The 12,292-nt window shown below is 43.1% G+C and overlaps 1 protein-coding gene across 3 annotated transcripts in view; it reads right to left on the reverse strand.

Annotated features, from left to right (window-relative positions):
- IQSEC3 (IQ motif and Sec7 domain ArfGEF 3) overlaps window positions 1-12,292 on the reverse strand; it is a 107,740-nt gene that overhangs the window by 58,962 nt on the left and 36,486 nt on the right. For all 3 annotated transcript variants that reach the window (XM_074826190.1, XM_074826193.1, XM_074826192.1), the window contains exon 2: window positions 1,753-1,833. In XM_074826190.1, coding sequence (XP_074682291.1) covers window positions 1,753-1,833 — 81 coding nt within the window. The remainder of the gene's footprint in view (window positions 1-1,752; window positions 1,834-12,292) is intronic.

A 12,292-nucleotide genomic window follows, 5' to 3' on the forward strand; every position in this document is an offset into this window, starting at 1 on the left:
CAAATGATTGCTTCTTCTTCAGTTTACCTGCTAAAGCCCAGGTGAGAAATTTGGTGGTTCCCAGAACAAGGAGGGCAGGGAAACTCAGGCTCAAGGGATGGGTAGGGCCTTTGGGAGTCACTGTGACAAAAAGACCTAACAAATAAGGCCTGACAAAGAGCATAACAAAAATGACGCTAGAGCTTAAGACACTGTAGAAGTGACAGCCTTGTAGGATAAGAAAATGCTAGAAAATAAGGGAACTGATCAGAAATAAGATGGAGGCTGGGACAAGAATGGGGCAGAGTCAAGGATTGGGGTATGAAGATAGAATACTATAGCAAAATTGAGCCTCTGTTCAGACAAAATAGAGCACATAACCAAAACTTTCTCTCTCCAGAAATGTAAAGGAGAGGTAGCTGTCCCTACCACAGAAACCTCTGTTGTCTCTTCCTCTTCCTTGCCAGCATCTCCCCATCTGTCACAGAGGTGCAGCTGCAGATGTCCCACAGGGCTGTCATGCAAACTTTACCAATGCTTGAAAGCCCTTGGCAGAGACATCATGGGGGTTAACCCTTTCATCTTCATACATAAATGGACAGGAGGGGGCCTGTTTCTTTACCCTGTCTCCAAGTGTGGCTGAACCCTACTTTTGAACATTCACACACACACCCCCACACCCCCAACACCCACTGTTCTCTTCACAGTTGTCCAGCACTCACAGTTTTCCTTGGAAGGAAATCAGAAACCACAGTCTGCTCCAGTGAGCAGAAGCAAGAGAAATACCATTTTTAAAATGCTGTAGCCTCCCTACTGCAACTCAGCTGCCCAATTCTGTCCGAAGCCCTCCCTAGTAACTCAGGCTTCTTATACAGATGCCAAAGGTCAGATGTAAAAGTCTAGCAGTGTGATGAGAGAAATCTTTAAAGAGAAACCCATTTGCTGTTGAAGGAAGGGTGATGAGGCATGAGAAAAAGGAGTAGGTCTATGAGATGAAGGTGTAAGAAGTTGTGAGAGGAGAAGGAGATGACAAGAACAGAGGAACAAGGCCGAGCATGGAAGCTATATGCAGTATGTGCATCTTAAGTATGTTTGAAGCTCCTTGGACCTCTTGATCTTGGCACTGAAGTCATTCAGTGATGAGGGAGAGCTATGACAATTGCTGTTGTACCCACAACTGGCTGCACTGGATACAAGTTAGTAATAGTTTATAGTACCTGTCTATAACTGTCCTTCATTGGCAAGCTCAGACCATTTCAACACATTAAAACTGCACCCCCACACTGTCTCAGGGTGTGAGACAGAACCCTAAGTTTGTTTGGTGACTTTTGCTGTAGCTTAAAGGTTATGGGTCTATACTGGTGTGTGTCCAGGCAGCTTATAATGTAAGATAACTAATCTGAAGGAGAAGAGTGAATCAGGTGTATGTCGGTGTCAAAGTGATGCAGAAGGGTAAGAAAAGGTACAAGCATGAATGTGGGTTGATGGAAGTAGATGTTTGAAGAGAGGCAGAAAGTATGTTTTTGGAGGTGCATGGGTGTGTATGAGTGAAGGCCAGAGGGGGTTTGTGAGCAATTACACAACAGTATGAACAGTAACCTCTGGGAGGGAAAAGAGAAGGACAGCAGTGCTGGGGACATGGGACATAAGGGAGGATGGAGGAGGATGGAGGTGTATATTATGTGAATTTTGTCTGGGGCAGGAAGATTAGTGATGGATGATAAGGAAGTAGGGGATGGAAAAGTAATGGTCTTGCTGGCAGCAATTTCCCACCTTGGTGAGGAGTCCGGAGATGAAGGCTTCTGCTCTGCATCAGCTGCTGGGCAACAGAACTGGTGTAAAACAGTTTCATTCCTGTAAGAAAAAACAAACCGTAGCAGGTCAGCATTCAGCTCACTCAGCAGAAAACTCAAGGGAGAATGTCTTTCCCAGGGCTCTTACAAGGGGATAATGACTCCCAGTGACGCTGAAAGAGAAATCTGATTATTGCATGAACGTTTTGCACTCCAAGGTGGAGAGGAGCAGGAGAGAAGGGGGCTAACAATTCTATTCCCCTACCTTACCTGTCCTGCTGCTGATGTCAAGCTGTAGAGAATGGGGCAAAAGCACCCAAATAAAAAGTTTTCCTTCTGTCAGTATCTATCTCATGATCCCATACATCTCATGAAAAACAGTTTTGTCTGTCTCTAACTTTTATGTCTTTTGGGACAGAAACAGCTCCTTAGATGTGTTTCCTTAGATATGTGTCCTATACATTGTAATGCAAAGAAGTTGATTTTTTGTTGACAGTGGCTAAATTAACTCTGTGGACATCTCTTCTGAAACGTCTCTAGGGCACAGAAATGGCCTCAGCACATCAGCACTGGGCATTACCAGAAATAGTAGCGGAAAACTGACAGGCACAAGTAGTGGGGCTGAGATTGTGATGAGAGGAGGAGATCACAGCAAAGAAAAGCAAAACAATAAGAAGTAACAAACCTGAGCAAAGATAAGAAAGGCAAAAGAATTCATCCAAAGGAAGAAATCCTAGACAAACTTCCAAAACTTCTCACTAATCTTGAGTAACTTGCTCTTGGGTCCCTTGCCTGGAAACATTTGTAAGGAGTCTGGTTTTCAGGGGTGTTGGGCACTTATCACAGCATTGGAACTCAGTAAGAGCTGCTCAGCACCTCTGAAAATGAGATCCTTTTAAGATACTTGCAGGGAGGCCCTTGAGGTGTCATAGGCAGCACTAATCAACAGCCAATTTCGAACACACTGACCTTCATCAATGAAAATAAGTCACTAAAAAGACACAAGTGTCAAGGGGGGAAAATACTAGGAGAATGGAAAAGGAAATTAAAAGAGGAGAAGAAAAGCAGGATAAATAAAGCAGACTGAATCCTCAGATGGCATAAAATCACCCTGTCTCCAAGCCAATGGAACAGCAGTTAGAGCTCTGTTCTCAGTGCTATTGTGGAGACTCATAGCTCAAAATGGGGTCAACTTTCAAAAATATTTTTGCAGCTTCTAACTCAGGTATAAGCAGTAAAGTTAAGTCTCCTGGCTTGTTATGGGGTCTCAGATTCTTCCAAAGGCCCTGCCATATTGTCCATCACTCTGAAATGTGAAGCTTATCACCTCTGGCTTTCTCAAAATCTGACAGACGTGGCCACAAAGATAGCTAAATTACATGATTATACTGTTCCCAGCCACCTCCTTCCAGCCTCCGAGTTAGCTTAATATAACAAACTGCTTGGTTCTTTCACCTCCTTGTCTTCCAATGCATTCTTAAAAGGAATCTTTCCTTAGAAACAACAGGATTGGCAGGAGCAACACAGCAGGGGGAAGACAAAAGCATTGGTTTTACCTCACTGACCTCTGCCCATGCCTCGGTCTCTGTCTGTGACATGCAACCTTCAAGGGAAAGAGAGGACATGTGTGTGACATAGCAAATTCACCTCCTTGGCTTGTAACTACTCAGTTCACATCCCTTCTCTCCTGCCAGCCTGGTTATTGCTGGTTTTCACTATATTGTTTCTAATTTAAGCTTCTCAGGTGGCAAGTACCTACCTGACTGGTGTGTCCATAAATTACTTGTGTTCTTTTTATTGAAGCAAGTGGTGGGATCACATTTGAGTCTATGTCCAAGCAGGCTCACATAAATAGTTCAGCTCCTACATCTTGTCATTCTGCTTCCAGCTAGAATCTGTCAGGAATTTTCTGATAAAATTTTGGTTTTGCATAAAAACACTGATTCATCAGATTTAAACTATCTGGTGAAAACATCTTGGGTTTGACAAAGATTCTTCAAATTACATGGCTTTATCTGGATTTTCTGGCAGGCTGTTGGGGGGGCCATGCCTCCATATCTCACATCTCTAGTGCAGCCATGCCATACAAGCAGCCCCTCAGAGAGGGGCCATCAGGTTTTCCACCCAGCTCTTTGTTCTGCCCAACTCCCCCCAGAGCAGCAAGGCTGGGAGCTGCCTAGCCCAAGAGGTGTGGAGCACCTGCACCAAGGCAGTCAGCTCTGCAGAGCAGCCCTGGAGTCACAGACATCATCAGCTCCAGTGTGGAAATGCACAAGGCTCTCAGATGATTCAGCAACAGCCAGCAATCATCCTGAGGAGCATGCTTGGTTTCAAAAATATTATATATTGGCATTTCCTACTTGTAGGAGTCTGGGCCGCACTGGGAGAAAGTTAGTGCAGACAGAAGAATGCAAGGACGAAGACAAGGCCAGTAAAATAAGGCTGGCAAAAACACACAAGATAGCAGATAAGTGAGAAACACCTGTGGTCAGCAAAAGCACACAAGTCTGAGCAAAACAGGGTATGAGATAAGGGAGTTTTGGCAAGTTTTGGGCTTTACGTGCTAATTGCAATTAACCAATGCAAATGCTTGTAGAGGCACGTGAACAGCGCGTGTAGATAACCTGTAGCCTATTAGAAGATAGATGAGTGCGTGTGCGGAACTTAGTAGAATATAAATGTAACCAGAAAAGGAATAAAAAAAGATGGACGACCTGATCATCACATTGGTGTTGCGTCGTTTCTGTTCCCGCACGGAGAATTAAGGACCCCGGCTAATGGTGACCCCAATACCTACTGAATTTCATCTCTACAGGAACCACTGGGAAAAAAGAGCCTGCTTCCAGATAAAATTAACAACACATTTTGAAATCATAGAATAATTTAGGTTGGGAAAGACCCATAAGATCATTGAATCCAACCATAAACCTAACACTGTGAAGTCCACCACTAAACCATGTCCCTAAGTGCCACATCTCCATGTCTTTTAAATACCTCCAGGGATGGTGACTCAACCATTTCCCTGGGCAGCCTGTTCCAGTGCTTGATAACCCTTTCAGTGAAGAAATTTTTCCTAATATCCAATCTAAACCTTCCCTGGCGCAACTTGAGGCCGTTTGCTCTTGTCACTTGTTACTTAGGAAAAGAGACTGACATCCATCTTGCTACAACCTCCTTTCAGGTAGTAGTAGAGAGCAATAGGGTCCCCCCTCAGCCCCCTTTTCTCCAGGCTAAACCACCCCAGTTTCCTCAGCCAATCCTCAGAAGACTTGTTCTCTAGACCCTTCACCAGCTTCCAAATGGAATCTTCTAAAAAATGGACACCCCAGATTTCAGCCATTTCTGATCTCAATACATCCCTAAATGAACTACACTGTTCTCTGCTTTTATTCAAACAGCAGATACACCAATTCCTAATTGCACATGAAAAAAGCAAACAACAGGGAGGGAAAACATAGGGAAAAAGAGAAAGGAACAAGGATGGACAAAAACCTGAGAAGCAGAAGCCTGTATATGGATGAATTACCTTGTTAGTTAATTATCAGAATAGAAACACAAAGAAAAGTAAAGGGAAACAGGGAAAGGAAGAGTGATGTGAAGTTACAGGACTTTAGGCTCAGTCTCCTGTGGGCGTCGTAAGAAAAAACATCTCACAGATAGTCTTCAGAGAATCAGTATGCTCTAAGCACTGCAGCTGCACAGTCAGCTGTTGACTCTGGTTCTCATGATTTCTCATGTGTGTTTAACACTAACCTTGGGTATTTTCTGTCCAAACCAGAGTCCTTCTGAACCTCTGAGATCCCAAGATCTCTGGAGTAGTTGTGCACTTTACATACCACTAGCAGGTGTTGATCATGCCCACGGGCAGAAATCTGCATCCAGGCCACTTGGGATCTTTGAATCCCCCTCCGGGGGCCATGACTCCCATGGAGAAGCCATGAGGGAGGTGGTTAGGAGCAGTCACTGACTGATGGAGGTAAATATATGAGTATTATTAATGGGTATTCCAAGACTGTGCTGAAAGCTCTTCCCCTGACTGGGGGCAGGGAAGGCTATCTTATTACTCCTATTAAATCTGAGTTCCCCAACTGCCCAAGAGCAGTTGGAGCTCTGGGTCTATTTACATTCTTCTTTTACAGATTGCTTCTCTTTCTCTTTTGTGCTATCCAGGCATACACCACAGGGACAAGGTTCCACCTTGGAGACCATCCCTGTTCATTTTCCTCTTTCTTTCCACACCTTGATCTTGCATATATCTGATAATTTGCAAATCCATGACCTCGCCTTTGCAGCATAGAATGCATAGGCCAGACAGGAGCTGGGAGAGGGTTAACTTGCTATGGAAGAAGTGGACCTGTTCCCACCAGAGGTTGTATTAGTTGCTATCTGGACAAAGCAGCTCCCATCTGGGTGCAAAAGGCAAGTGTCCTAGGGCCTTACTATCACTTCTAAGCCTAAAGTAAGTGCTCTAGGAAAGCAGTTGTCTTCTTAACTGTGTGAATTCTTCAGGTAAGATGTTATTTTTGTTGTTGTGATTCAAGAGGACCTAGCAGGGTCATAATGGCTGGTGGCTACCTGGATTTCATTCCCCTGTGGTACTGTCAACCTTTGAAGCTTTAAAGTGAGTCTTGAGATATTTAGTATCTGTCTGAAGTCAGTGTAAGACTTTTGATGGTGGTTTGGTTTTTTTCTTCCTTTCTGTGCTTTCTTTTTATTTTGTTTTTAAACAAATCTTACTTCATAAGTCAGAAAGGCTACATAGAACTTGAATGTGCAGCCTCTGAGGAGTTAAACACCAGAAAGCATAAGGCTTGTTTTTTGCCTTTGAAAAACAGGGAGGAAGGCAACGTGTATTCAGTCCAGTGACAGTTGATTCAGACTCATTACTTTGGGATGTTGATCTGTAATGTTTTTTCTTTTTAAATACTTCAGGTAGGTGGCAATAGCCTACCAATTAAAAGGGTAGGTCTAGGCTTGCTTTTTTGCCTTTCTGTCTCTTTCTCTATGTCCTCTGCCTTGCCTTCCTCAGACTTGCAAACCACCACAGAGACTGCATCTAAACAAACACCGTTGTGGGCAGATCAGGCAGGTGATTGTGGAAAGAGGTCATTTCTCCCATCTGTCAGGATACTGTCGAACTGTTCTATTTCTGATGTATTGCTTTAAAAGCAAACAAATTAGTATCTCTTAGGTTGCACCCTGATGTAAGCTTGGAAGGGAAAAGCAGCAAGAAAAGGTATTCTGGGTGAGTGAAGAAGAGTTGGGTGGTACAAAAGAGGAAGAGGCTAACAGAGAGGAGGAGGCATGAGGAAGGGCCTGTTGAGGTAAATGTTGCCAACAGTATGTGAGTTGTGCGTGGAGGAGCAGCAGAGGATAAGGGCAAGCACAGATGCAAAAGGAGGACTGGGAACAGCCTGAGCCTGTCAGTGCCTTGCTCTGTTTAGCTGGGACACATGCTCCAGAGGCAAGGATTTGACAGTCCAGACCTATCTTAAATGCAGACAAAGCTATGCTTGGCCCAGTAGTAACCCAAGCTGTCAACTGAAACTTTAGCCCCCTATCCTCTGAGAGAAAACAACTGACTGAACTTTATTCAGTTGTCTTTAACATTGCTCCTGACAAGAGGTATCCTCCAGCAAGTGGCCTGCAGCCTCAGTGAGGGTATCTGTGAATGAACTGTCCAGCCAAAGCAATTCCTGCTCTGTGATGAACTTTTAGAGAGGCCTGTGCCAAACCTTCTGGCTAGCACAAGCTGTCTACAGTCAGCTCAGGAGTTATCTCCACCCTTCTGGCTTCTTAGAAAGTTGGACTGTTCTGCAAAGGGGCCCCCTGACTCATGCTGCCTTGGTCTTTACAACCATGGATTCCAAAGATCCAAGTCTCTTTTCTCTTAAAAACTGGTGTTGTAGAGGGTACAAGAGTTGAGGTTCAAAAATTTAAAGTCTCTGTAGCTACCTAGATTGCACACCACAGGGCCAAAGGAGTGCAAACTTTCCTAAAATTCCCTTAACGCTGTGTCTTCCCTTTGGACAAATTCTTGGGGCTTTATGTTCATTCAGTGTTTAGCACTGATGACAGCTGTCCTGAAATAGAGATGCCTGACTGTTGAGAGCTGTATTACGGTAAACAAGTCTAACCCCTTTTTCTTCTCCTGTCCCTGCAAAAGCAAACCCCCAACCTAGACAGCATATGGAAAACGGTGGTGCTCCCTGCTCTCCAGCAGTCAGCTTTAATTAAACAAATATCCAGTGTGGCCTGTTCCCATAGATAAAGAGCAGCTCTGTGTTTTTCTGCATGAATTACTTTAGACTACAAGAAATGCCAAAACAAGACAGAATGAAAATTGCTCTCACTATGAGTACACAGAGAGTGCTTCTCTAACATGATGCATCACCCCTGCATCCCACTGTGGCTGCTGCCCTCGTCAGTTATGTAGGATAGCTGGCATGGCCCCTACTGCAAGAACAATGAAGATCATTGGGTTCTCCAGCTGCCACTACTTGCCTAATCTCTATAGCCTGTACTTGTGCCCTACTGGTCTGCATATTCAGTAGCCTTGTCCTTAGCTCAAGCGCACAACAGTTCTTAGAAATCTGACAATGCTGAAAGGCTTGAGGTGATCCCTCAAGCAATGTTCTATCAGTAAATAACGAGACCAACTCACACAGCCTTTCTGGTTTTGCTTTAAAACTCCACCTTTTGAAGAAATGCTAAAGGCTTTGACCAAAAGTCATTGTTTGTAGTGCTGGATATCTCAGCTTTCCTGGAGTCTTTTGCTACTTGTCTCTATCTTGCATTTTTTTTGATAGCTGCCAGGAGAACAGATAAAGTCACAGAAAATCATGGCCTAGAAGGGGAAGATTAAAGTCAGAAAGAGTAAAAGGAGAATTGAATTAATCTCAGGTGAACCTTTACTGGCTGTTATCCTTCCTAAGATGAGGACTGGAGAACCACAAACAGGAACTTTTTAGCAATGCTAAGTTTATGAAAGGCCAGTTGCATGGTCTTCTGACTCCCCCAAAATGTACAGCTCTACCTACCAGCAGAGCTGTGACACAACCTAGCTAAGGTTAGCTGCAGGCTTTACTCCTTCTATCATCTCCCTCCTGTGATACATCTATTTCTGACTCCAGTTGTCCTGGAACTGAGAGTTGAAATGAGATCTGAAAGAGGCAGTGTTTCCAAAAGAGTACCTTCTAGTAACTAGCTGTTTCTCACCTGGTTCTTCTCTCTTCACTCCAAAATACCCTCACTAAAAATTTCCAGCTGTCTTAATTACTCATCTCAATTGTAGGTCATTAGACTGGTGTTCTGGAGGAAGTTGAGTATGGGCAGAGTTTATGTTGTAGGGAAACCATACATGCTAAAAATAAATTCAAGGTAATTTCTGGAATTTAAGTTCTTTAACTCTTTATAAGTCTGATGGCCTCCTCATTGCTACAGGATACTGTTGACAGCAAGAATTTGACAAGATTCAGAGAAGAACTGGACATTTTCAAGACTATCCTATAAGAATAATTAATGCAGATCCTTCCCAAAGCCAATGCATAGGACTCGAACTCTTCAGCATTGCAAGAAAGCTTATGGGTGTCCCATGGCTATCTAGTGTGACTCTATCTCTGAAAAACAGCTACACAAACCAGATTCACAAATCTGACTGTCTGAAAAATCCTGTGTTAAAGGGCAAGGGACTTGGCAGCCAAGATACTGAAGTGTAGGAGCGCAACAAGACCAAAACTGTAATTTTATTTTACATTTCCAGTAACTACAACAATCCCAACCTGAGTGTCCTCGGGATGCATCTTAGGAATGGACTGATTTGGTAATCTTCTCTAAATTGCCAAAGACTTCTGTATTCAGTCCAAAAATGTCCCAGTATTAATCCCCAAAGAGGAGAATGAGACTGAAGCAGTCTGGAGTCAGATATGCACGGTAGATTGCTGAGGATGAAACTACAATACATGAAGCAGGGGGAAGAATTGAACAAAACATAAGATGTTTTGGAAATTGTGTGTGTTGACCCATCAAGCTCTTACAGACACCTTTAGGCTACTTTAGTTTTATTTCCCCTTCCCTAACTTCTTGGCCTCTGTCTCCTCCTGTACTGTACCTCTGTTGGTTTTATGGCTATATATTTACTTTGCTCTCCAAGTCATCACTATGTAGGCTCCCTCATCAGGAGCACACTCTCAAGTGGCAGTGACTATCCTCAGTCCTTTAGCTATCTGGAAGGTCAGTGCCATATTTGTAAAGGGCTTGCATATGCCACTATAGTCTATGCAGAACTGCTTTATATCTGTTCCACATACTTTTCATTGACTTTCTGGTCTGTTGTCTATAAGGGTAGATATTCATAATCTATGTATATGCAGAGTGCCAGTTACATCATCCAGATCTAGGATTTTCTTAACTTATTTCAGACCAGGGACTGTCTCTCTTTGCCTGTAACCCTTCACAGGCTTAGATATCTAATTAATTGCATGAAAAAAATGAAGATGTATCTAGGTGATGTCTAGATGACAGCTCATAACTACTGCCTACAAAAACAAATTGCTGAAGAAATCCCCTGGCAATGTCAGCATGATGGATGAAGGTATAATATACACATACATGCCCAGCCTTGCCAGGATGCATAATAGCTCTTATTTCAGTCCACTTGAGTGCCTATCATTTCACAGCTCTTTCTTTAGCATTCTCAAAGCTGTTCTTCCTTCTTCCCTCCTCTACCCCGCAAAGTAATGCTGGGAGAGGTGAAGAGGGGAGAACTTACCAGGAGCATCTATTCTCTCTGCTTGCCTGCCAAAAATGAAAAAACAAGTATGTTTTGTAGTCTGGAACTTGGCCTGCCCTGAACACTTCATGAGTGTTAGAGAGATTGTCTTCTTCCATGATGTTTCTCTAGAAATTTTATGATCAGAGCTCATCCTCTAAAACCTACTTAGCACCTGCTTAGTCATTCATATTGTTTCTTGGTACAAATTCATTTTAAGGCATACATCCTTTATATAGCATTACTATACATTTATTTTTCTAGTGCTAGGGGATGGGATGAAGATGGGATCCCCATTGACAGAGTATTTTCAGTTTGTCACTGGAATATGTTGATTTTAGAGACCCTATAAAATATCTTAAAACAAATTCACCTCAGTAGTATAAAATACCATATGCATACACTACTGTTTGGAAAGTGAAAATTCAATGTGACATGATGATGCAAATGTGTGTCTTTGAGCTATTGTAGGTTCTTCAGAATAGCACAGCTTGGAAGGATAAGCACAAGGCACTGTGCTGAGGAAATGGAATTTCCTGTGTTGGAGGAAGAAGATCTGAGCCACTGTTGTTGTGATCTGATCTTTTTTTGGTTAACCAGTTGGGTGACTATAACAGATATGTCAAATACGCCATTCATTTATCACCATCTGCTTCCAGGGATGGAGATATTAATGTCATATCTCCCTGAACAGTTGGTTTCTCAGCTTACTTTAGTCCATATATGTGGCACGCATTTCTCCTGTACTTCTCCTCACTCTTACCTTGAAGAAATTCTTGGGGAAAAGTGTGGGCATGACTGGCAGATGAGTGCACGGATTTCAGAAAGAATTTGAGGTGTTTTGCACCAACTTCAGTGCAAAGAACATGACTGGTGGACAAATGTGTGTGGGATGTGTACTAAAGAGGGTCTGAGCATGAAGGGATCAGGTGAGCTGGCATTCATGGGTTTAGGGTCAGAGTCAGCAACGTGTCTGGGAGATGATGAAAATGAGTTGTGGCTTCTTGTGTTCTGGCTCAGTGGGGTCTGCTCCTCTGCCATAGACCTAGACACTCTCTTTTGTTGGTGACAGACTACTTGACAGAAATTTCCTTACCCAAGGATCTAGGCTCCAGACATCACTAGCAAGAGCGAGGAAGATTGGAAAGATGTCACCTGTGGATTCAGTGTATTCAGTGAAAATTGCTGTTGACAAGTCCATTTTGTTACCCAGAAACACTTGAAGGAAATCTAATCCATTTGTAAAACCTACAAGGAGTGGTTGGGCTAACTGCCAGATTGTCCCTTCGTGCTAGAAATGGGCAAGAGGAGAAAAAGGAATGGAACATGCCCCAGGAATGGGAAGAGTCTAGACTGGTCCAGTCTGCCAGATAATCATGTGACAGCCAGAAGCAAAGTCTGGGGCAACTTTTGGACCCACTTGCAGCAATTCTCATGCTAGGTGGTGCATTACTCTTTTGTGTAGTTTTGTGGCTCTTGCTGCTTCCTACAGTGGGATGAAATAACTTACTTAAGGTGAACTAAGGATGATACACTTTCAATTATCTGTGGACTAACTTCATTATAACCAGTCTAGGTGACAGAAATTGTCCACAGGAGGAAACTTAAGATCAAGTATCTACTGTACAAAGAAAGTCTGATCCTTAAAGCAGTAAACATACTGTATTGCATACACATGCAGTGCTTTAATAAAAGGCAGCAGCTTGAAGAGATTTGGAAATAGTACTCAACTGGGATGAAACAAAACATT

The sequence above is a fragment of the Strix aluco genome, chromosome 5 (assembly GCF_031877795.1).
Source record: "Strix aluco isolate bStrAlu1 chromosome 5, bStrAlu1.hap1, whole genome shotgun sequence".
Classification (NCBI taxonomy): domain Eukaryota; kingdom Metazoa; phylum Chordata; class Aves; order Strigiformes; family Strigidae; genus Strix; species Strix aluco.